Genomic DNA, 26,776 nt, shown 5'->3' with positions numbered 1-26,776 from the left:
ACTCAGGTAGACTGTGGCGTTGGAACCATACTCAACTGGTAATAAGGGGACCAAAGTGTGCCAAGAGAATATCCCCACACCATGACACCACCACCACCAGCCTGAACCGTTGACACAAGGCAGGATGGATCCATGCTTTCATGTAGTTGAGGCCAAATTCTGACCCTACCATCTGAATGTGGCAGCAGAAATGGAGACTCATCAGACCAGAAAACGTTTTTCCATCTTCTATGGTCCAGTTTTGGTGAGTCTGAGTGAATTGTAGCCTCAGTTTCCTGTTCTTAGCTGACAGCAGTGGTACCCGCTGTGGTCTTCTGCTGCTGTCATCCATCTGCCTCCAGGTTGGACGTGTTGTTCTTTCAGAGATGCTCTTCTGCAGACCTTGGTTGGAACCAGTGGTTCTCTGAGTTCCTGTTGTATTTCAGCTGGAACCAGTCTGACCTCTGGCATCAACAAGACTTTTCCATCCACAGAACTGCTGCTCTCTGGATATTTTCTCTTTTTTGGACCATTCTCTGTAAACTCTAGAGATGGTTGTGGGTGAAAATCCCAGTAGATCATCAGTCTCTGAAATCCTCAAACCAGCTCATCTGGCACCAACAACCACATTCAAAGTCACGTCAGTCACCTTTCTTCTTTGTTCTGATGCTGGTTTGAACTGCAGCAGATCATCTGGACCATGTCTACATGAATTGAGTTGCTGCCATGTGATTGGATGATTAGAGACTTGTGTTAACAAGCATTTGGGCAGATGTACCTGATATAGTGGCTGGTGAGTGTATAACTCCAGTCAATGATTCATTTGACAATCAAGACAGATTTCTGTTTATTTCACATACTTTTTAGTTTATCACCAAGACTTCTTGAGCCATCATGGTTCATTACTTTGGAGGAATTTTTCCCGCCGTCTTTGCTGCTGTGCGTTGGATTTCTAACCTGCTGGATGGTCCAGGGCTTGAGTGGCTGAACACAGACTTTCAGGGCCTCAATGAGCTGCATCACAGTAGATTTCAGTTCTGTGCTAATCCATCACACTGTTTCTTTGCAATGTCTGAAAAAAGTAGCTGCTGGTGTTCCAGAGTTCCCAGAAAGTTATCCGTCACAGTTCTAAACAATGAAGCGGTCTAGAATGTGCAGGATGTTATCCAACCTTCAGAGAATGGGTTAACCCTTGTGCTATCCTAGGCACTTTAACGTTGGGAGTTGGGTCATCTAGACCCACTAGACAGTGCTCTGAACCTTTTTTCTTCAATGATTTGTGATCTTCACTGGTGTCCATGGATTACATGAAATCTTTCCACCTTTATCCACCTTTGTCATGGTAGGGGGAACACGTCAATGGAAGGGGGGGGGTCATCTGGACCCCATAGGATAGCACCAGGGTTAAAACAGCCCTGATTCAGCTCTGCTGCAGCCTGGTCATGCTTACTGAGGGGCAGGCGTAAAAAACCCCAGAGTTCACCAATAACCATCGCTGGGAAGCAGTGCTGGAACAAAGAACTCTCGTTTGAGTCTTTGGTTGAGAATCATCAGGGTTTATTCCCAACACTCACTGCCATAAACCGTTTTCTCCAGGTTTTGCTTCATTCCACTTCTTCAAGTGATTCTTTTAGTGCGTTATTCTGTAATTAACAAAGAATAAATGACAAAATACGAACATATTTTAGATGGAAGCTTTTCAAATAAAGGATTAAATGGCGCATGCAGACACAGGACACCCACCTCCTGTCAGCATTACTGTTCCGTCTTTTGCTTAATCCTGGTCCAATGCCACAGATAGCAGAAGCTGCTGCTGCTAAAACACACTAATTCCTCCCCTACTCACTATATAGTGCACTATATAGTGTACTGTAGTGTACTGTGTACTATATAGTACACAATATAGTACTATATAAGGCATTCATCATTTTGTAGTGCTGTCCCAATCTACAATTCCAAAATCCAGTGCCCAGAAGTCTCTGCGAAAAACCAGTGTGCATCAATGCTGACTGGATCAGTGAATATAGACCACAATGCAAAAATAATTTATTTAAATGTATCTTTTCATAAACCATCAACGTTTTTATCTTCAGAAGGAAGTGGATTCATTAATAATTGTCCCAAAACGCTCATATTACTTGGAATTTAAACTTCATGTCGTATCCGCCATTTTAGAAAAAAGATAGTGCGTGTGGTGTCTGAATTGCTTTTAAAATTCAGGGCTCTACATAGTGCTGCACTGTATAGTTTTTTAGTATTTAGGGGTTAGGGCGGGAATTCGGACACAGTCTATTTTTACTTTCCTGTAAGCATGTCAGCTTTTGGGTTAAAAACATATGAATGACATCTGTAACATTTCTGTCATTATAAAAGGCTGGACTTTGTTTTTTCGTGTCACTGGTATAACAGAATAGAATGAATAAATAGTGTATGTACCGTATCAGTGAGTTTTTGCAGCACTGCTGACCTCCATCCCTAACAGACACAATAACGGGTTTTTGAATGCATCCGCTCTACGGGCCGCATGTTTACGTTGTGGTTAGCCACTGACCCTCACAGCCAGACCGTCCGGGTCCTTTGGGTCCGGTTCAGATGCTCTCCCTGTGTCTGCTTGTGACCCCCTGATCATCAGTTTGGGGTGAACCACGCCTCCACCCAAACACAGACTGCAACTTTCTGGAGACCCCTAAAGATTTACACATGATAGATGGATCTGATCATTTAGGCCAGAAAAACACAGATATGAAACAATCATTTTATGTAAGAGTAAAGCATATATGTGTGGCAACAATCTACAGTTAACATCACATCCTTGAATCATTCAGGTCTTTCCTTCTTTATCCAGAACAAAAGGATGTAAATAAAAGGCATTTTAGAACCTCGTCTGTCCGTTAAATTTAGGTTATTTGTCAAAAAGCAATGCAAGTAATTCACAATATTGTGACTAAACCAGTCAAGTCTTATGTTAGTTTATGCTCATCCGTCTTTAACTTTAATGAAATTTTTCATCTTGGAATTAACATTGATCATGAGTGTGAACAGACAGAGGTGACGTCTTTATGCTACAGCAGGTCTTTAAGCAAGAACAGGTCAATCAGTGAAGACAAAATCTGTTCCTGGATTACTTCCAGAAGTTACACAACAATGCTTCATCATAGTGAAAATTTCCATGAGTTTGTTCAGATTTCAAAGCAAACACAGCAATAAACACCTGTGCTGTTAAAAATAAAGACAATGATTCTTCCGTTTTACAGGACATCATGAATTTCACAGTGTTCTTTCATTCCATCATTCTGAAATGATGCTTAGAAGTCCTGATAGAAAATGCCGTAAGCTTTTCTTTCACTCTTGGGGTGTCAGACTCCAGGCCTGGAGGGCCCCCGTCCTGCTGATGGTCGCCTGAATCAGGCGGGCTTTGCTAGCAGGAAGGTTCAACGTCAGGTTGTTTAAGGAAACATGTGGAACACGCCCTGGAGGCCATGAGTTTGACTCCTGTGACGTATTGCTTCATGCAACTTTGAGAAAAAATGCAAAGTGTTTGGCACAATTTAATTATGCATATAATTATAGAATATTAGCATCCAAGCAGTGCATTCAAGGACAAACAAAGCTGCAACGTCTGAAATAAAAGTCTTAGTCTTTCTAAGTGATGTACAGTGCTGTGCAAAACAGTTAACTCACTTTTCTTATTAAGGTCGTGTCACACAGCCACTCCGCACGTTTATCCAATTTTGTTTGGTCTTCTGTGATCCATGCCTGATCTACGTCATCCATACGTGTTTATTGTGTTTGTCGCTGTGCTCAGATGTCTGTTGACGGTTTCAGCCGACGGGTCTTTACGGGAATTCAGTTTAGAGACGTTCAGAATTTATGGTCGGTTGAGAATTACACAATTCACACATTTTATGTAGTTTATACACGATTATTTCGTAAATCTTACACAATTGTGTGTGATTTTTATGAGATACATACACAAATTTGTGTCTTTTCACTACCGTTCCACGTATGTCTAACAGACTTTTCACGCATGTACATTATATTTAAATTACATCATTGATGCATGAATCACTGATGAATTACAGATAAAAATCACAATAATCACACGGTTCATGTTCTATGTTGGTTTACGTGATTTTAGCGTGTTTATTCCTACTTCTTCTGTGGTTTTAACGCAGTTTATTCCTGATACACCTGTGAACATTTAACTTTTTCCACGTGGATTCACGTATGACCAGTTTACATCCGTGTAATATGCACTAAACATACGTAGTGGCTGTGGGACATGGACTTTAGGTTGGAGTTGGCCTGAAAATGAGCAAAAAAGCAGCCAATCACTAAAGAAGAGCGTTCAAAGTTCTTCAGACAACCTGGTAAACATTGTCTCCATCCTACACGCACCGCAGGAAAACCAGAATGATACAAAACACATAGAAATGTGGGCTGTGGCGTGGACAGAAGGCCATTTAATTCAGTGCTGTGGAGAACAGTTTATTACTATATATATATATTATGTATCACAGTACATCCTAATTTAAACAGTAGGGTTAGGGTTTATTGGATAGACTACAGTATGTGAAGTCAAACTCACCACAGCTGAAACCCTAAAGAGCGGATCAACTGGCTTTCCCTTAAATGCACACACACAACCAATCCTGTTAGTGTATCTCTGAAAAACAACTCAGTCTTTCTAAAAAAACAGAACTTTCTTCACCTTGGCACATGTCAACAGTGATAAGGAAGCACTTGAATCTAGTGGTTATATCAATATCAAAAATGGGGAGCAGCAATGTGGACTAAGGTGAATCAACGCTACAGTTGCTGACGTCTGGGCTCGGTTGAGCAGATCTCCAGGCTGGTTCTGGTGCTGACACACAGGATGAAGGATTCTCCATGGTGCAGCGGGCGCCGTGTGGCACTTTATGCTGCCCTCAGAACAGGGCAGAAGCTAAAACTGGGAGGTCTCTGTAAAGGAGATGGCGTCTGTCTTGTCAACAGTGAAGCCTCCGTTGACGTAGGATTTCTTCTCACACTCTTCATCATCCAGAGTTGCTTCCATGGCAAAAGGGTTGGCAACATCCACATCTGATATCAGATCCATCCTCTCCAGTTCCAGCTTGGACAGTTTCTGAACAATACCGGCTCCGTAAGCATCTCCAAGAACGTTGACCATCGTCCTGAAGCGATCCCTGAAACAAACCATTTAGACTCTGTTGGAACGGCTACTCTTGTGTTCTGCAGACAGATACATCTGATAGATACATCTGAAACATGAAATAGTAGAATAAATTCAGGTACTCGGAGACAAACACGCCTGTTTAGGAACTGAAAAGCAACTCACAGCAGCCAGTCTACAGCCACGATCAGAGTGACGTCGCCGGCAGGTAATCCGACAGCTGTTAAAACTATCACCATGGTGACCAGCCCAGCGTTAGGGACTCCTGCTGCTCCGATACTGGCAACTGTTGCTGTTATGCTAAAATGTCAAAAAAAAAAAAAGAGAGAGACAGATTAACCAGGCGAGACGGTTAAACTGTAAAGGAATAACATTGCAGCAGTCAGCTAAAATAGACAGGCTGACTGAAGAGTTGAACTCCGAACTTTTTAAGATTTTTGACCAACAGTTTTACCTTAATGTGAGATTTTTTTTAGTGTAACAGAAAAACGCACTTGGGTGGCTTTTACCTCAGCCGGGTCTCTGGGTCAAAGCCATGTGGGCGGTTGCTTCAATGTCAGGTGTGGGGGTTACCCTTGCACACCTTCCTGAGGGTGGGGTCACACACACCTGTTCTACATCTAATCAGACAGCCTTTATCACTCCATCAAGTCCTCCAACCATTGTCAGTTTGTCTGCTTCTCTATGGAAGATTACACCGATCTCTGCCGGTTCAAGCCAAGCAAAGTCAAGCCCCATCGAGCCAAGCCAACCAGCCCAAATTAAGCCAAGCCAAACCAGGCCAAATTAAGCCAAGCCACATCAAGCCCTCCAGCCATTGTCAATTTGTCTGCTTCTCTATGGAAGATCAGGCCAGATCAAGCCATGCCATGCCAAGCCCCATCAAGCCAAGCCAAACCAAGCCAAGCCAAGCCCCATCAAACCAAGCCAAACCAAGCCAAGCCAAGCCCCATCAAGCCAAGCAAAGCAAAGCACCATCAAGCCAAGCCAAACCAAGCCCCATTAAGCCAAGCCAGGCCAAGCCAAGTCCCACCAAGCCAAGCCCCATTAAGCCAAGCCAGGTCCAATAAGCCAAGCCAAGCTAAGCTCTTTTACGCCAAACCCCATCAAGCCAAGTCACTTAAAGCCAAGCCACATCAGATCCTTCTGGATTCTTCCCCTCTACACCATCAAAGAACTACTCTGGACCTTCTGCCCATCAACCAGTTGCCTCTTCACCGGATCTGCCATCCACATTTTTTTTTAAACTTTATTTTCAGAAATTTTATGATACAAACTCAAACATATGTACCTTCACAGTAACCCTCCCACCCCACCCTAAAACATAATAATGAATAAAATAGTAATAATGAATAAATTTAGAAGGAAAAAAAACAAAAGGGAAAGAAAAGTGTACATCCATGACAGAAATTTTTTAATGTTTTTCTCCATTTCTCCTATCTGTAGAAACAAAGTACATGTGCATATTCAAACACTTATAGACACATACAGATACACACACTTATGTACCCATACATCTTCACGTTTAGGTTATTAGGCTAAAACATGCAAAGAGGCTTCAGCTTAGACTCACATTTTTAACATAAGTTGTAAAGGGTGTCCAAATTTCCATAAACTTTTCACAGCTGTTCTCCCTGCTGTAGTTCAGTTTTTCCAGTTGCAACACAGAGAGCATTTCTCTAATCCAGCCATTAAACGAAGGAGGTTTATCTGATTTCCACTGGAGGAGGATAGACTTACGGGCTATTGTTGTTGCAAAGGCAACTGCCCTCCCTTTGAATTTAGAGATACAGTTCCAGAACATATGTCCTAGAGAGGCTGAACTTTGTTTACACCTTAGACATGAAGGACTGGCATTAGGGTAGATCCTAGAAAGTCTTTCATTTGAATATTGAAGACGTTGTAACACTCTGAATTGAAGAAGACAGTGTCTAATACAAATAGAGCAGGTGTAAAACCGTTCCAAGCAGAGTTGCCAGGATGTTTCTGAAAATGTAACCTTAAGATCTTTTTCCCATGCCAGCCTGGTCTTGGTCCATGAAAGTGGTTTAATACCCTGGATCTTGTTGTAAATTTTAGATATGTTGCCCTTTGTATGAGGAATTAAAGCAAGTAAGTCGTCCATGGTGTCAGTGTGGCAAGCTTCTGAGGGATCAAAATATTTATTAACAAAACTTCTGAGTTGAAGGAATCTGAAAAAGTGGGATCTGGGAATATTGTATTTTTCATGTAGTGATTCAAAGGTCATTAGATTTCTTTTGGAAAAATGCCATCCACATTTCTACGTTCAATAAACAGCACCACTTCTAACCTATTCCCCGTCTGCTTTTGGGTCCAGTTTATTCAAAACCTGAGATGCAGCTATTTTTGTGGAGAAAATTTGACCAAACTTTGACCAAATCAACAGCCGTACATGAAACTGTCAGCAGTGATGTGTTGGACAGGAACAAAAAGACTCTCAAGTAACACAATATTTTCTCAACAGATAACCAAGAATAGGTAGTTAATAGAGTCTGATCATTTGGATAACCCCTGAATTGCACAGGCTTCACCTTTTGACCCTTGCCTATCCCCCTTTGCAAGAAACTACAATCCAGAGGATCTCATGAGGTCTGCCTTAAGGTCCAAGACTGTTAAAAATCAACTGTTACCGTCACAATTTTAGGGCTGTATTAGTATACAAGGCTAATCCTGTATTTGTTGTGACTAGACTATCAGTCTTTTGTGTTTTCTGCAAATAAATGAAGCGATTCATCAAAAAACACACAACAGCAGTTTTCAATGTCATAGTGTCATAGGTTGAGGCCTCAATGCTCAGCTACTGATGTCCAATCAAAAACATCTCCAAGATTAATAGATCATACAGAAATGCAATTTTGATCTTCACCTTCCTCACAAATGTCCTCCATCATGAGAAAAATGCCATAAGAACACGTTAAAAACACCAAAAACATCATTTTTATTTGACACTAACCTGCTCTTTACATTTGTAAATTATTGGACAGCATTCTTTCACTTCTTTGTCTTGGGACCAATAACCTTTCTAGATTTTTGTCTAAAAAATGTTGTCATGGCAACATAGTCACATCTGACATACCTTATGGTAACAATGTGCCCCACGTCCAGACTGTAGTTATTGATCTGAGCGATGAAGATGGCCGCCACCGCCTCATAGAGCGCCGTGCCGTCCATGTTGATGGTGGCGCCGACGGGCAGGACGAAGCGGGTGATCCTCTTGTCGATGCGGTTGTTTTCCTCGGCACATCGGAAGGTGATGGGCAGCGTGGCCGAGCTGTGGGAGGTAAAAACATTTCATGCTGATGCCGTTTTATAGCAGGAAATTTAAAAAAAACACCCATCCCGCTGACCTGGAGGAGATCATCAGAGCCGTCACCATAGCCTGAGCCATTCCCAGGGTAAAGGTGTACGGATTCTTCCTCACGATGATGAAGTAGATGAGAGGAAGGCAGACTGTTGCGTGGATAAGTAGACTAAAAGAAACAGCAGAAGTGTAATGAAACAGGGATACATATAGGTGTTTTTAATGATGATGTTAGAGAAAAAACTGATTTTGAAAGGGAGACTAAAGAACATTGTCTCCCTCTTGGCAAGAACTGGACTGGATCTTCTTTGCTTTCTACATGAATGTTCACAGTTTGTGATCAAAATGAACGTAATTCACGCCTCAAATTGTCATTCAATTTCCTTTTGATGCCTGTCCGAAAATGTGTTCAGAAGCTTGACGCTCCAGATGCGTGTGGGAGGAGCTACCGCCAAATGCTTAGCGCCTGATCGCCACATGGACCGGTGTCTGTGTTTCTCTCCCCTAAGACATGGGGGGTGAAGAGAAGTTAGGTTTATTTTTGAAGAGCTCTATGAAAGCATTGGTAACCTGTTAGGATCCTGGTCTCCTCCCACACCTACCGGGGATGATCTGCTACCCATCAACTCATCAGCCAGCAGCCTTTATCTGGATTCCTCACCCTTCAGCCGACGTCATTCCTTCTGCTTCTTGCAGTAAACTGACTCATGCCAAGCTCTCAAGCCCAGCCATATGTCGAGTTTTATGCCGAGTGCCGCGCCTTTACCTGCATGCTGACCCACTCTATGTTTCGCTCCTTCAGGAATAACTACCAGCTTCATCTCCACCACTGTCATCCAACAGGACACCAACCAAGACTCCACTCTACAGTCTTCACAGCTCCCTCCAGACCAGCAGCTCATCTTTTCCGTCATCCATCCAAGCCACGTGCCTTTCAAGCCAGAACCCTCCACCACAACTGGGACTCAGTAAGCACTATTATTACATCCCCCTTCATTTTCTGTCCTGCTTCTGGGTACAGCCCCCATTCATCATAACAGTAATCACGTTGTCATTCTGAGAGTCTCCTGATGCAGGAGCTTCACTCCTGCTGAGGGAGCTGTGTTCGAATGACAACCGCTTTCCGGTTGTCATTCCCGCTTTAGCCCGAGACGGGGTAAATAAGAAAAAAAATTAGGGGATCTTTTTATTTTTGCCTTGATGAAACTGAGAAAAATATAAAGTCCTGGAGACCTGAACAGGCTGCCTCCCCACTGGGTACTGAGCCAGCAGGGTCCGCTGCCCTGGGGCCCGCATAGCGGGTGTGGTTGCTATAACCTGTCCAGGGTGTACCCCGCCTTTGCCCAACAGCAGGGACGGGCTTCGGCAACAGCAGGTTATGAAAATGGATGGGGGTTCGGGACGAGAACGCTCGCATCAATTCTCCATATTGAATTTTTACTTAAACCGCTGATCGAGTCACTGGAAATGTCACGGGCCCAAGGCTGAGTATTGGTTGACCTCGCCAAGGTTCAAAGAACAGGACCTCAGATGGCGGCTGCACATTGACTCAGCACTGAAACTCGACGCCCCTGACCGCGTGGACCGCGATGCAGCGTGAACGCAGCATCTCGGCCTTCTCCTAAACGATGGCTGGAAGGAAGCAGGTGTTGCTTTCAAACCTAAATATCTATTTCAGCATAGATCAGGGGGGGCAAACTTTGGCTTTGGATTTTTTTTATTGGTAATTGCACTGATAGGTCTGTCTGTCAGGACAAAATGCAAACTTAGAGAAGCGCTGCGTTCATGTGGTGTTGGAATGATCAAAACATGATTGTCCAAGTGGGAATACGCCCTTGAGCATAAAGAACAAATCTTCCAACACCACATGAATGCAGAATATCTTTCTGCACCAACACAAAGGTCAATTATTTTTTGCAGCCCACCAATAATGGGTAGACAGAATTACCAATTCCCTGTAATGGTAATTACAGGGAAAATAAAACACTGATAAGGATTATCAGTATCATTTATTCCAGTTTAATATTCCTATTAAACAGCTTGACGGGCTGCATATGGCCCCCCGGACCTTTGTTTGTCCACTCAATCCAACGTAGCTGCTGCTCATTTCTATACACCCATCACATACTCAATATCTATCTTTTCTTTACAATCTCAGACAAATGTATTTATTGATATTTAGACACAGAATTGACCATTTTGAGGCTATGCTGAGATGTTTTGCTTAACCCTAATTCTCCATCCTGTAGTGAAATGTCTGATCGTCTGCGTCAAAGATGATGAATGAACAGTAAAAGATGCAGCACGGCAAAAAGAAAAAGGCTCCAGAGGAACATAACTGGAGTGTGAAGGTTGCTTTAAAGAGGCTGAAGTTGTCAAAGTGTTTGAAACCCTTAAACTCCCCCTTTAAGCCAAGCACAGGGGGATTTACGGAGCAGTCTCCAACACAGATTTAGAGGTGGGAGTGAAGCTTTCATTACTGCATTTGCAGGTTGAGCACTTTTAAATGTCCTTGGCTCTTATCAGCACCGAGCCATAGCTCAGCTTTTGCTGTATCACTGGAGCTAGAAGCCCAAATGTCGGCCATAAATCTCAGCAGGTGGATACAGAGTAATGCGGCCGCTCACCCACTCAGCACAGTCACCATGTAAAGACCCATCTTTTTAAAGATCTCCCAATCCTCCACCTCGATGATCTTTGCAGCAATTAGGAACAGGATCCCCACCGGCATGTAGCTGGAAGAAAAAAGAATGAATGTCCATGAACAAGTTCTTCAGTTCTAGCATTTAAGATTTTTTTTGTAATTGTTTGTGAAAAAGGTTCAAGCACAATGTAATCTGTAAAAGGTAACGGTTGACTTATTTAGAGTCAGAAGTACTATTTTGATCCCACGCATGGGATATTTGCAAGAAAATGAAACAACATAGTGTATGCGACCTTAAAAACATTTCCATTAAAAGACAAATGGGTTGCATTCAGGAATTATGTTTTTATAACTGTAGTTTAGAGATCATTAACACTTTATTCCAGAAGATTTGAGCAGAAAACGGCGCTCTACACCACAAATAGTTACTCTAAAACAAGTTTCCTCAAAAGAGTGGAAAATTCCTGCCTGTGAGTCTATAAAGCTGTTCATTTAGTCAGCAATGTGTGTTTAGGTTGACCAACCATTAGCATTAGCCGTCCTATGGGAAATTCCATTATATGTTAGCATCAAGCTAGCAGACTTTGGTTTTACTGCTGTTCTGTGTTACATCACTAGAAAAGAAAAACCATAAAAGATCGATCTTTACTTTTTTGGATCTATTATTGATTTATTAAGCTTGGATAGATTCAGATTGATTAATAGATTTAACATATGTACAAGTTTGTATGTGAAGATTTTTGGATCCAATGTTTATAACATCTGAGTGTGGGCAGGCCCCGCCCCCTTTTAGACTGACATTTACACCTGACAATGATCATTATAAATGTCCAGCAACTTCTTGCTTTATGATTCTACCCCCCCCCCCCCCCTTTCTATAATGATCGTTCTATTTCCTTAACCCCCCCCCCCCCTTTATGTTACCCTCCCCCCCCTCCAAATCCCTCTCTCTCTCTTCTTTTGAAAAACGATTCTTTTTATAATTCGGCTACAAATATAATCAATATAAATAAAGTTTAGCCTAAATTACAAAAGGGGTTTATTCAAATATACATCTAGTGTGTCAAAAGATTAATAACCCCTGTTGTCACAGTAAAATCTGTCCCACACAAGAGGCCTTCAGCTCTCTTCTGTCTGCTCAGATGTTGGATGGGACAAGTTTAAATAAAACTATGGCAGTATTTTGATGAACTAATGGGCCACATTCAAAGCCCTTCAGAAGCTTTTGCAGTTTGAATTGATGGAGCCAAAGAAAGACCTTTTAACAGCCTTAATTTATGACAAAAGATACACTATTGTGAAGGCTAAAATAATGCTCATTGTGACTTTAAAAATTATTGAAAATAAATTTTTGAATCTAGTAAATTGCAGTCAGCTTGGTACACGTTTATGAACAGAGAGTGGGTTCCTTCTTCCGTAAAACACATTTCAATGACAACTTTCTTTCAGTGCTGTTAGCTGTTGGTGAGTCGTTTATACAAACCACATGATGATCTGGACCAACTTCATGGTGGCTTCATTCAGAGCATCAAAGAATTCCAGAAGGATTCGACCTTTTTCTCCCATCTTTCCGATGACCAGGCCGAAAGCAACACAGAAGACGATCAAGCCCAACACGTTGATGCCGTCCGAGTACGACCCAGTTATCTGGTACTCCTTGGTGATGTTCTGCCAAAGAATCCAAATGTTTGCACCGGCTAGCAAAAAACAGGCTTTTAGATTTTTGAAGCTTTCTGCTGAGTCACAGATCCGTCACTCAAAGTCACATTATCGGTTAAATCCAAATCAGACAGTTGTTAACATGAAACTAAAGTGCAGTAGATGTTTGACCAGCAGAAGTCGCATCAAAACATAGAAAATTGTAGCCAAAAGCTTTTATGGAACCATAAAGATGTCGTAACCGCAGATTAAGACATGAACTTGATGTGGACTGGATCATTGTGATCTTTGAAACCAATAAGGCAATAAAACCTAGAAATTAAAGTTGTTGTTTATCTTTATATAAAAAGGGAATAACTTTTGTTTCCTAAAGCTGCGTGTTTCTCATCTGTTGGGTCAGAATAGATGAAAAAACCCAGAACTCTTACCTTTACTACAGCCATGATGGTGGTTGTCAGAGGTGCAGCTGTGGTCATGTTATCTGGACCTTTCACAGGTTCGATTTCCTGTCGCTTGGTTTTATACTGGAGGGAAAACGGGCATGACCTTAACTGCCAGTCATAGATTTTCATGACGTTTTCTTTTCAGAGCTTTGGACAACGCGGAAAGTGGAAAAAAACATCTTACCTGCTGGAAACACGCCTGCACCAGGTTTTCTGGGAACATGTTTCTGTTGAGAGTCACAGACAGGACAGGACAGGGGTTCTTTCAGTCCTCTCCCAAAAAGAAAAGTTCAATGAACGATGCTACAGGTCACGATAGACCCTTTTTCACGGCGATGTCAGACAAAACGCCGACATCTCCACGGCTGTGGAATGTTACGTCTGGTTTACGGGTACAGACTGAATGCTGAATGCAGCTCAACACAAGTCCACATCAATAATAAAAGGTAATCAGTCGTAATAAGAATTGTTTCCATGCTTTCTTTATAAATGTCCTACCTAACTGTCTTGTTTCTCCTCTCTTAGTTTGTTCACAAATCAAAATACAAATTAAAGTTATCCTGCCAGCAGAATCCTTCTTCCTCTTTCGGCTTCTCCCATCAGGGGTCGCCACAGCGAACAAGTCGCATGGTAAACTTGGCAATGTTTTACGCCGGATGCCCTTCCTGACGCAACCTTCTCAAACCGGGCTTGGAACCGGCACAGGGGTAGAGAAGGGAACAGGGAGCAGCCCGGAGTCGAACCCTGGTTTCACGGACGGAAGGCGCCGCAAACCAGCACGAGCTAAACCGGCTCCATCCTGCCAGCAGAATACTAGACGATATTAAACGAGTCATGGATCACTCTTGTCATACAACCCGGTCAAAGTTGCACACAGGTCACAAGTACATCATTGAATGCTACTTATTTAGTTATGAAGGTGAGTCCATTTTTAGTCTTCTAATTTATGCTAACGATCGTTTTCTGCAAAGGATTTGAGGTCAAAAAAGATTCTTTCTGCCCATTTATGAGGAGCAACGGAGCAAAAGTGAGACAATTCCAGCCAGTCTGACATTAAAATAAAACGCATTTCTAATACAATATTTTCTAATGTTGCTCCCCTTTGCTTTTGCTAATCACCATATCTGATCTGCGGGAAAATAAAGGTTAAATAAAAAGAATAAAATGAATAGGAAACCATTAAAAAATATCAGAAAGTAACTATTCAGATGTAATTTCTAAAATGTGTGCGACAAGTGTTTGAACTCTTTCTAGGCCGCACTTATTTGGAAAACTTAAAAATCCGTGGCTTAAATAATATTCGAAATATTCGCTGTGCCACTTGGTAACCATTTCTGTTTTTACAATTACACCTTAAAATACCCCTTAAATAACTACATTTACCCCTGGCAGCGGCGGCGGCAGCCAATGACTGCAAAGACCAGATTGTTTTTGCAGTTGAAAAAATTTCTATGCGTCTTACCAAAATTTGCACACACCTAGGGCCTTGTGAAAATGAATTTTGGGCATAGTGAACGAACCCCCCCCCCCCTCAAGATGATGACATCATGGGGAGCGAAACAATTCGTTGGCCGAAAGTCGCTTATGCAGGCGGAAAAAAACATTTTGAATTACACAAACAAAACCAAAAGCCACGTGTCTGGGATACCCAACATAAGTTTCGATCATATTATGGGATGGCCACAGGACCATTTGGTCTCAAAGTGTGAATTTTGATGAATTTCCCGTTTTTCCACAAATGTAGCAAACAAGCCTTTTGTTGTGTTTTTTTCTTTTTCTGCATTCATCAAAGCTGACTGGATTGTTTTGTGGTCTCTGTCGTGTCCTCAGACGCATAAAACTCCTTCTCTTTCTCTAAACGTCTTCATTTCAGACCAGCAGAGAGCTCAGAACCGATCACCAAACATCCGCCGTTCACCTGAGGAGGTCCAAGAGTGTGTCAGCTGTTGTGACATTGGGAGTGGTTCCACTTCTGTCAATTTCCTCAGGTTCTTGAGAAACTCCGGGTTTGATGGTCATCACCAAAATGATCCCTGCAAAACAAAAATGACTCTCATCATCAAAAAGATGAGGACTCGCCAGTTTTGTACTAATGAGAATTTAACAGTTATTATTTCCTTCAGTCACCAGACGACTAAAGGAAAAGAGTTGAGAACAATTTACAGATTAAGGCTCTTGACTCATCTACAAAGACAATTTGTTAAACTCTTTTTATGACTCCTAAAGTATTTTTGGAAGACAAAAAAATACCCACTCACCAAGAATAACAGCAATGATCGTAGTAGACAAATAATAGGTAACAGCCCGGAGACCAATTTTTCCAGAAACTTCTGAGTCCAAAGCTGCAACACCTGTGATCAGAAGGTTCCATCATTAGAACCAGATCAAACCGTCCACTCAGCAGTCGAGTTACAGGTGAGGAAATCCAGAACGCTGCTGTGTTCAGAACAACGCTATTCTGACAAAACATTATTGGCTCAACAGAAATGGGTCCAAAAAAATAATAAAAGTCAGTCAGTGACTGTTTTGGGAGTTTCTCAGGCAAGATCACGACTTTTAAGTTAGCCATGCCAAAAATTAAATGTAAAAAAGCATTTTATGGACTCTCTGGGTTATGGTGAGGCTCAGAACACTTTAAATTTAGTCAAAGCAAACTTACAATATGAGCTTTCTATTGAATTCAACAAACGCAGGAAAACATCAACATAAAAGCCTAAACTATCAGAATATTACAAATGTCACTTTACCTCAGAATAAGTCCTGAACTGTGGAAAAACGTTTCAATGAGCTCGTTCAGACTGGACCTTCTGTTAAAACCAGCAGAGGATCCAAACAACCTGAATCACATTTTCACCACTGAATTTTTAAGTTTTTAATCTGAGTCTGATCCTCCAAATCAAATAACTTTTCATCTATAGTTTACTTAACTCAAAACTCATTTCAGGCATTAAATGCAAACTCCAGACAAATATCAATGACGGACATCCATGTGCAGACGGTAACCATGTAGCATATGCTAAAAGCACATCCCACGGTATCCTATCTTTTCTTCCTTGGCTGTCATTGTTACCTGTAGCCTCTTCAGACCCGGCGTCCTCAGGCGTGGACGTCACATTTTGGGTTCTGTTACCACAGCAGCTCGTTACCACAGCAGCTCGCTCTGCTGAACTGGGACTAAATGTTTAGAGCGTTAACTCAAATATTAGCTCAGGTCTTCTGAGGTTAAAGCTAAAGCTAAACCCCTAACCTTCTCTCCTCTTCATGTCCTTCTCTTCTTCATCCATGAACCTCCTCTTTGGTCTTCCTCCTCTTTCCTGGTCCAACCTCAGCATCCTTTCACCTTCATCATCAACACTGATCCTCCTCTCAAACCGTCTTCATCTTCTTCCCTGCTCGGGACCCCGAGGCGTTCCCAGGCCAGCCGAGAGACGTAGTCTCTCCAGCGTGTCCTGGGTCTTCCCCAGGGCCTCCGCCCAGTGGGACATGCCAGGAACACCTTCCCAGGGAGGCGTCCAGCAGGCATCCAGACTAGATGCCCAAGCCCCCTCAACTGGCTCCTTTCGATGTGGAAGAGAAGCGGTTCTACTCCGAGCTCTCCGCGGGTGATCAAGCTTCTCCCCTTATCTCAAAGGGAGCGCCCAGCCCCCCCACAGAGGAAGCTCATTTCAGCCTTTTGTATTCTGGACCTGGTTCCTTCGGTCATGACCCAGAGCTCATGACCGTAGGTGAGTATTGGAGAAAAGGTGAAACCGGTAAATTGAGAGCTTTGCTTTTTGATCCAGCTCCTTCTTCACCACAACGGACCGGTACAGGACTTCACCCACTGAGAGACAGCAAACTACCTTTCTCCTGTCGAGAACCATGGCCTCAGATTTAGCGGTGCTGACCCTCATTCCAGCTGCTTCACACTCTGACACAAACTGCCCCAATGCACGCTGGAGGTCCCAGCTCGATAAAGCCAACAGGACCGGTGGTCCCCAAACCAGACCCCCTTTGGCCTCTGGTTGCGCCTAGAAATTCTGTCCATAAAAACTATGAACAGAGCCGGTGATAAAGGGCAGCCCGGCTGGTTTACAACATGCACCATGATCAGGTCTGACTTATTGCCGGCTATGGGACCAAAGGTCCTGCTCCAGTTAAGCAGAGACCGGACAGCCCTCAGTGAGTCTCCCAGAGCACCCTCCACAGGACACCATGGGGGACGCAGTCAAACACATTGTTGGAGCCATTTGGCTGAATTTCGGTTATCTATTAGATTTAATGCATGCATGTGCCTGTCATTCTTTGGCCATGCAGCTGTTCCGGCTTCCTATTGGTTAGGTGCATTTTGGGAGCCGCCGTGTCTTTTATGGGCTTTTGGATAGGCCTTTGGATTTGAACTTGGGAAGCACGGTGTAAGGATTCAGTGGTTTGGTTTTCTTTGTCATGTTTTTGGTTTCCTTGTCAGTCACACCAGTTTCTGGTTCATGATCCACAGCTGTCTTCAGTTCAGTTAATTACCCTCAGCCTATTTAAGTGTCTTGTTTTCTGTTCATCCTTGTCAGGTCATCTGCTCTGTTTTGTCGCAGCTTTGTTTCCCCTCATAGTTTTGTCATGTTTCAGTTTGCTAATTAAATGTTTTAGTTCCTGTCACCAAGCTTGGTCTCCTGCATTTGGGTCCTCCACCACCAGTTCGTGACACACGGCAGCACATTAATCTTAGACCGTGCTTAAACTGTGTTTAGAACATGTTATTTTTACAGTAAGGAAGTATTCATGCTTTTGAGTATTTTTGTGGTTTGTACTTTATATTTTTACCGTTCAAGAATATAAATGCCATGAAAAGGAAGAACGACGACCCTCTTTTCTGAAGCACGCGTAAAGACGGTTCCTGCTTCCCAAGACATCCGAATGTAACTGCAACAGCAGTTACACACATGAAACACATATGAACTGGATGAGCGAACTCCCACGAACCCTCCACCACCCTAAAGAGGGTGCAGAGCTGGTCCACTGTTCCACGACCAGGACGGAAACCAAACTGTTGTTCCTGAATCCGAGGTTCAACTATCGGAAGGACTCTCCTCTCCAGCACCCTGGCATAGACTCTCCCAGGGAGGCAGAAAAATATTTTTAAAATCTACTTACTATTATACGTGAAGCTGTAATGTATGACTGGTTTACCTGTTATCATGCTTGAGATGATGAGTGGAAGTATAACCATCTTCAGCATCCGCATCAGGAGCTCTCCAGGGAAGCCAAAGTATTGCTTATCCAGGTGGGAAAGCGGTGCAAACTCTCTGACCACGACGCCCAAACCGATTCCTGAAAAAACAGAAGTTTATTCCAACAGTTTAGAAATAAAACAAAGCTGTTGATGTCTGGAAGAAGCTCTGAGCTCTATGCACCAGAATCAGAGTAAGTTCAATGACATATTTTGTTTTATTTCAATTAGAAAATGTTTTATTTCAAATCAAAACAACAATTAAATAAAATAAAATTATTTAATGCAAGACTTTGAAGATTAGATTTGAAAGGGGATTGGAAGAATCTTAAGCTTAGAGGAATCCAATCCCCACTCAACACCACTCATGACAGACAACAAAATTAAACCTTTGACATTATAACGTTAACACACGACAAACAGAAGACAAAGACAGATGAACACGCCCAAACACTGCGACCACACCCCCGTAAAAGAGAAAAAAAAAGAAAAAAAGGAAGAAAGAAACAGAACAGCTCAGCTGAAAAAGACCCAAGAACAAACCGAAACAAACCAACAACATGAGTCAGCATAGACACACATTATCTTTTGTATTTTCCTTCATCATACCCCCCTTTCCTTCCTCTTTATAGTTTTTTTGTTTTTTCCCTCCCTTTCTCTTTCTTCCTCCTTTATTTATCTCTTTTCTTTTTCTTCTTTTCCCTCTCCCATTGCTTATGGAGATTCAACAGAAAAATAAATAAATAAAAAACCCACATACTTATGATGTAAAACATGCATGTAAAACATGTCTACCAAAGCCCCACTGTATTCCTTAGCCTGTTCATCACTGTTGCATTGTTCTCTGGTACTTATTCATTATGTGTCTTTTAAAGAAACATTTGAACTTTTACAAGTTTTCATATCCTCCGGCAGATCGTTCCATAGTGTGACGCCCTTCACTGAGATGCACATGGATTTTAGGGTTGTCCTTACTTTAGCTTGATAAAATCTGTTGGTTCCTCTCAGGTTGTATTTATTTACTGCATCTCTGCTTTGATACAAAGTTGGAATATTAGATGGCAGAGAATTTATTGATACTTTAGACATGATTTAAGAAGTTTTAAAGTCAACCAAATCCTGTAATTTTAAATTAAATGTGTTAAGAAAAAGTGAATTGGTGTGTTCATTATATTTAACTTTGTGAACTAATCTGTTGGCTCCCTTTTGGAGTATAATTAAAGAATTGTTTTGTAACAATTTCCCCAAACTTCAATACAGTAATTTAAATATGCCATTATGAAGGAGTGATACAAAATAAATAAGGCGTATTGATGAAGCATCGAGCTACATCTTTTCATCACTCCAACACATTTTGAATGCAAATACTGTTTGTGAGGTTTTTAACAAAGCTTATCATCAATAATTACACCTAAAAACACATGTTTTGGCACTTTCTCAATAGCTGTATCATTGATAATAATTTGCACTGGCACTTCCTTACTCTGTCTCCTAAATAACATAAATTTAGTCTTTTTTAGATTCAAAGATAGCTTATTCCTATTAAACCAATATTTTAACTTGTAAATTTCTTGAGTTATGTGACTTAGAAGTTTCTCTATATTCTTCCCTGAACATAGAATGTTGGTGTCATCTGCAAAAAGTATGAATTTCATAATTTCTGGTCATTTACAAATATCATTAATATAAAGTAAAAACAGAGTTGGCCCAAGAATTGAACCTTGAGGTACACCGCATATGATTTTCCTATTTTTTGATTTATATTTACCTATTTGTACAAACTGTTGTCTATCTTCCAGATAACTCTTTTACCAGTTTTTTGTTACTCCTCTGATTCCATACTTTACCAATTTATTCAGTAGAATATGATGGTCAGTCGTATCGAAGGCTTTCTGTAGATCTATAAAAATTCCAATAATGAGTTTATTTTTTTCAATAGATCTTCCTTGTCGAAATCCATACTGACTGTTAAATAGCAAATTATGTTTCTCTGTAGAATTTAATAATCTTGAATTAAATAGTTTCTCTAATATTTTAGAAAGCTGAGGCAAAAGGGAAATTGGACGGTAATTGGTAAAACTATGCTTATCTCCTGATTTAAATAAAATAATTACTTTGGCAGTTTTCATTTTGGTGGGAAACTGTCCACATTTAAATGACAAATTGAAAATATATGTGAGTTGTTTGCTAATAGCTTCAGCAACATCTTAATTGTTTTCATATCAACGCCATCCGCTTCCTGGAATTTTTTATTTCTACATGTCATGACGGTCTCCAATACTTTCTTTCTCATTAGTAGGTGGGAGAAACATTGTATTTGAATTAAATTACACGGTGATTCATCACCAGTTTCAATTTGTCTGGCTAATTCAGGTCCAATAATCACAAAAAAACTGTTAAATCTATCTGCAATTTCTTCTTTATCACTAATAACAGGCCGTCTTCCACAAAATACTGAAGATACAATGAAGTGTTTATTCTACTCCCAATTATTTTGTTCAATGTCTTCCAAATTCCCTGGATGTTGACTTTGTAACTGTCTAGTAATTTAGAGTAATAATCTTTTTTACTTTCTCTCAAAATATGTATTAATTTATTTTTGTATTTTTTATACTTCAGTTGAGCCTCAGTGGTCCTTATTTCAAAAATTATTTATTTCGATAATTTACTTTTTGCATTTATTTAATAGTCTGTTAACCATGGAGTTTTTGAATGTTTGTTCTTTTTGCATTTTCTCATTGGACAATTTGTGTCATAATATAAACTGAAAACTTCCATGAATGAGTTGTAAGCTATGTTTACATCTGACTCATAAATAGAATCCCAGTTAGCATAGATCCCTCCTTACATTTTTTAGAGACTGCTCAGATTCAATCAAACAATGTGTGACATCATTTTGATTGCTTAACTTATGTCTGACATCACAAACCATAAAGATGGGAAGATGATCACTAATGTCATTTAGTAATACACCACTAACCATTTATTATTAAAAATATAAGAAAAAAATTATCAATTAAAGTAGCACTGTATGATGTTATCCTGGTTGGTATTGTAATGACAGGAAGCAAATTAATGCTATACATAATATCCATGAAATCTCCTGTATTTTTATGTTTATTTGGATTTAATGAGTCTATATTGTAATCACCACATGATATAATGTCTTTCATTTTTTTAATAGTAAATAACTTTTCCATCCATTCATTGAATAACTTCATGTCTGAACCTGGTTCTCTGTAAACTCAGCTTACAAGAATATTTATCCTTTTCTGAAACACAATTTCAACTGTAATGCATTCAAATATTTCCTCCACAGTAAAAGACATATTTTCTATAAGTTCACTATCCATGTTATTATCAACATATAAGGCCACCCCACTTCCTTTCTTACATTGTCTACTATTAAAAAACATTTCATTTGAAAATCAGCACATTTATCTTCATTTATCCATGTTTCTGACAGACACTATGCTGAATGATGTCTCACAATGAGACAAGTAAGACGAGGAGCTACATACTGTTAAAGTGAATTATAGATAACTTGTCATCCAATGATATTGTTTCTTTAAATGTCAGTAATATTTGCACATTTATTGCTGTTTTTCAAAATGTGACTATCTGGATCTTTGTCATTCATCCTGTTTTGGTGTTTGTAATCAATCAACTGGGGAAAATCTAGATCCTCATCAGAAAAACCATCTGATGAGGAAGAACTGTCCCTGAAGTTATGCATCGCCATGGTTTCACTCAGAAACATGAATATTGGAAGAGTTGCTGAGCGGTCAGAGAGACACATACAGTCAAACCAGGACACAAGGAACACACACGACACAAAAAGTCACACCACACCCACGCACACATTAGAACACTCATGCACACCAGACAGTGATCACCAAAGTTTTCTACAGTTTTTGGTGCAACTACAACAAAACAACAACAACTCCACCTGTAATTTCACAAGATAGCTGTATTGGCAAAAATCCTGGAATATCTGGAAAAGTTCAAGGATTTAAAGGACCAAAAGTCCCAGCTGGAAAAAGCTGAAAGAGCTGAACATTTGAATAGTTGAATGGTTAAAATAGATGAAAAATTGTAGAAGGAGTTAAGCAGCAAAAATGGAGGAAGATGCTGAATAAAGAAAGAGAAACAGGAAAACAATGGTTGAATACTTTATGGTGTATAACCAATTAAAGCCGTTCCTTCCATCAATCAAGTGGCATCAATGATATTTAAGACACTGACGTTTTGCCATTGTGTTAAACCCACAAACTATATTTGCTCCTCATGTTTGACTTTTATCTTTTTTTACGGAAAAATATGATCTCTGTGAACGATTGAAGGCTGTAACAAACCTGCTGAGTTGTTAAATGATTACGTGACCTAATCACAATAATCTGTGGGTTTTATTTCCTCCACCTCCACTGAGGCACCGCCTTTCTGAATTCTGTTAAATCCAGGGTCATACGTGTGTTTTCAGGATCAGTTTCTTTGCTTCAGCCTGTTACCACTGAACTGTTGTGACACATAGAACAAAACCAGAAACCCATGATGATGTTCAGACACATGTGATCAACGGTGCAGCGCTGATACTCTGGCTGTGGTTCTGTAGAACCAGATGAAAAATGATCATCATGGTGGCCATTAAACAACAAAAACATGTGATATGAGCAGCAAACTGACTGTTTGATCCACTTATGATGAGTTTTCAAAGCCTCTTTAGTATCAATGGATGGAAAACAAGTGTTGGTGTTTTCAACTGAAAGCTGTTTCCACAAATCCACAGAGAAATCCTTGATTTCCTCGTAAACACTAAGGCGTCCCGTAGTGATGCCTCAGACTGCAGCCTCCAAACTGAAGTGAAAATGAGCAGATGGAATCCACAGCTGGACTGTTTTTAGGGTTAAAATGGGTCCTAAAGTGGGACAGAAAACACAAACTGACTGATTTACAAATGTCTGCACACTGATGACTTTCTGATCATGACAGGTTAGAGCACATGTGTCAGACTCAGGCCCGGGGGCCAAATTTGGCCCGCAGTGTAACTATAATTGGCCCCCGAGATCCTAACAAATGTGCACTGGAGTTGGCCGGTGGTATAAATGATGCTTCCAATCCTACAAATCCCACAATGCTTTGCTAGTACGTTGGTGGGCAGTCAAAACCGGATAGCGCTCCATTTTTCTGTTAACAGTCACTGAGGACCGTGCTCCAGTCACATCGGACACATTCATTTCACAACCAAAATGACCAAACAAAAGACGGACAACAGGAAACAGGAGCTTTGAAGACAGGCCTGCTAGAATACCAGGTTTTCCTCGACTCAGAACCCGACCCCAGACTTTGATGAACATCTAAGAAAAGATGCCAGGAATCTGGCTTACACCAATGTGCAGAGATAATCTTTCATGACATTTTTATGTTCTGTTGTTGTTGGTTTAAAAAAATATTTATTTTGAAAGGACTTGAAAGGATACGGAGAGAGACATACTTTCTTTCTTTATTTAAATAAGAAAAGAAAACCACGGATGTGTCTTTTATTTCTAATTTAATTTCTCATGATTGTAATATCAAGCTTTGGCTGTTCCAGATTTTGTTTCCTTATTAAAGTTTGTTTCCAAAATGAAACGTTTCAACATTACATATCAGTTAATGTTTTAATAAATATGGAGTTTGGCCTGTGACTTTACTTTACGGCTTCATTCTGGCCCACTGGGAATTTAAGTTTGACACCCATGGTTAGAGTTCAGGGTCCTTTCATAAAAATGCTCCTCATCCTAATTACATTGGTAACCTACATTCACCAGTCTGTCATTTGGATCACTGAGTGTGTTTTGTCCTGCCAGTCTTTTTAAGGACAGTAGGAGCCCAAATAAAGTGTTTTTGGTCCAGCAGCCAATCTTGTGTTTCAGCTTCTGCTGTTGTGAGACTGGATCTTCTGGTGGGTCTCCACTGTGAGTTTTTTTTTTACCAACCATACATTTAATTACTAAAACTTCATGTCTATAGTGGAATATGTTAATTTAGGAGACGTTGGGAGCAAGAAAGTCCCGTTATGAGCCAGAATTCTCAAATCACACCATTAGCAACGTTTTCATCATAAATGTTCACGTTTGTGTAAAATATGGTTTGCATGAAGCATTCTTTATGTCATTTATAGAGATTATTGTAGCAGACTTGCAGCTTAATGAGACGTTTTGACTAAATTGACTTATGGAAAAAGAGGATCTATGCATTTCAAATAAAGGATTCCAATCTACAGCACAACACATCAGGAAGTAACAGAAGCAGTAAAAGTGTTTAGTCATTAAAATACAGAGAGGGCCTCCAGACAGGGGCCCGATGAACTTGAGACCATCCAAGTTAAAGATTGTCGTGTGATTTGTTATTGCAGGATCCACCTTCAAAAGCTGCAGGACATTCAAACCAGCAGAAACATCAACTCTGGAGAAATGTCTGCAGCAGGAGGACGAGCTTTGGAAAAACACGGGACACGTGTCTTTAGAAAGCAGGAGTGAGCTGAATGTCTAACTAACTAAAGCTCTGAAGCTCAAATCTGGACTTTTCCTCACAAACGCTGCAGACAAAACAGGGCTTGTCCCAAGCCTGGGCCTGATAGTGTCCTTGATCTGCTAATAAACTGGTTGTCAGACAGTCAGACTGTTGTTATTGCAGTCAGAATCCCCCCCCCCCCCCCCAATCCCATTTGTGAATTCCATTAGAAGCAAATGTCAGAATCAATAATGTTATCCAAAACGAAACACTGATTTCAAAGATGATCTCAAGAAAACTCTGAGGCTGTTTTCCTCTGCTAACAAAGCGGTGGGGGTGGGTGTCCTCATCAGTGCAGACTGGAGCCAGCTGATGCCCCCCCAGGCTGGGGCAACAGGGCCACAGAGGAGCCGAGTCCTCTCAGACGCATCACCTCAGTCTGGTCACGTTTGGCTGAGACGCAGGAAGGACGCAGAGACATGAGTGCCCCCCCTGTCAGCCCCGACACCCCCCTTTCGACAGCAGGTGAAGGACGCAGGAGAACAGCTGTTAACAGCTGGCGCACGTGACATAAATAATGTTCCGTCCGACCCAGACAGAGCAGCGGGACAAACCAGAACCAAGCCGAGCGGAGGAGACGCATCTATGGAGCCGACAGCGAGCCGTTAAGAGCGCGCGCGGCGGGCTTCCACGTACCGAGCAGCACCGACACCACCGTGGCGATGAGCAGCCAGTTCTTCCTCAGCAAACGCCTCAGATTCCCGCCTCTGCGCTCTCTGCTCCCCATCATCTTCATCATGCTGCGCTGGATGCGGCGTCAAATGCCGACGAGAGGACGGAACAAGGGCTCCTGCGGAGGAGGAGGAGGAGGAGGATGAAGGAGGAGGATGAAGGATGAAGGAGGAGGAGGAGGATGAAGGAGGCAGCGCGTGGGAGGAGGGAGTGTGCGCGCGCCCTGACTCTTTTTTATGGCAAGCCAAAATAAGCAAAGCAATAATTAAAGGGTTGCAGCAGGTCTGATCAATAAAAGTATCAATATTTCTTAAATGTTTTTCATTTAATTTGTAATAATTTACCAAAACACATTTAGTGTTTGTTTGTGTCTTCCTGCAGCAGCAGCAGCAGCAGAGAAACAGAAGCAGCAGCAGCAGCAGTGTTGGTAAATTCCACCTCTTTTACTCTGAATGTGATTTTTTAATGTGTAACTCTGGATGAGTTTGTCAGATTAGACTTCAGTCATAGTTTAATGTGTAATCTGACAAACCAAATGATTTTCTGCTGACTGACTCACTTCTAACCATAAAAAAGAGAATGAAGAATGATTGAGCGTAATCAATACTTCGCTAAATCTTAACCTTGGTGTTCTTCTTCTTCTTCTTAGTAGTAGTAGTAGTAGTAGTAGTAGTAGTAGTAGTAGTAGTAGTAGTAGTAGTAGTAGTAGTAGTAGTAGTAGTAGTAGCCACCGCTAAAGAGATTATTAACGTTGATGCATTAAAAAAGGTTTCTATGTAGACGACTGTTTGCTCTCACAAGTGTAATGAATTGATATTTTTTCAACTGAGCACAAATATTTGACCTAATGCATGGACACACACTCAAGAGGCTGTTTTGTGACACTTATACTGAAAATTTTGTCGCATGTTTTGGTTATTTTATGCAATACCTTTGCTTGAAATGATTTTTACAGGAACTGACTGTGGAGATGGTTATCAAGTGATTGTATTTTTGAGTACATATTTTTTTCCTGTTGTGTTTTTGTGATGACACCAGATTAAATACATCGCTCTAGCTCCCCCTGCCGGTGAACCGTGACTACTACAACCTTTTTTTTGTGGAAGTGTATTCCAGCTTCCAGTAATTG

General features: G+C 41.1%; 1 protein-coding gene across 1 annotated transcript; it reads right to left on the bottom strand.

Moving 5' to 3' along the window:
* Positions 1-4,185: 4,185 nt before the first annotated feature.
* slc1a1 (solute carrier family 1 member 1) lies at positions 4,186-25,824 on the bottom strand. Its single transcript, XM_004080071.4, has 12 exons — positions 25,612-25,824; positions 18,384-18,524; positions 15,479-15,571; positions 15,139-15,253; positions 13,405-13,447; positions 13,206-13,301; positions 12,602-12,786; positions 11,102-11,209; positions 8,521-8,643; positions 8,250-8,444; positions 5,318-5,452; positions 4,186-5,165 (listed from the first exon to the last, which is right to left on the bottom strand). Exons 1-12 carry the CDS (start codon positions 25,712-25,714, stop codon positions 4,925-4,927), a joined length of 1,578 nt encoding a protein of 525 aa, XP_004080119.2. The 5' UTR covers positions 25,715-25,824; the 3' UTR covers positions 4,186-4,924.
* Positions 25,825-26,776: the final 952 nt, after the last annotated feature.

This window comes from Oryzias latipes, chromosome 18 (assembly GCF_002234675.1).
Source record: "Oryzias latipes chromosome 18, ASM223467v1".
In the NCBI taxonomy this organism is placed as follows: Eukaryota; Metazoa; Chordata; class Actinopteri; order Beloniformes; family Adrianichthyidae; genus Oryzias; species Oryzias latipes.
This window is presented reverse-complemented; position numbering and strand designations above follow the sequence as displayed.

Bases quoted from the DNA above. Each gene is read 5' to 3' on its own strand.
- slc1a1 (XM_004080071.4), bottom strand. From the start codon at position 25,714: ATGATGAAGATGATGGGGAGCAGAGAGCGCAGAGGCGGGAATCTGAGG. The intron at 18,525-25,611 runs GTACGTGGAAGC...CTGTTTTTTCAG, and splicing joins GGTGGTGTCGGTGCTGCTCG to GAATCGGTTTGGGCGTCGTG. The intron at 12,787-13,205 runs GTAAGAGTTCTG...ATTCTTTGGCAG, and splicing joins CCATCATGGCTGTAGTAAAG to AACATCACCAAGGAGTACCA.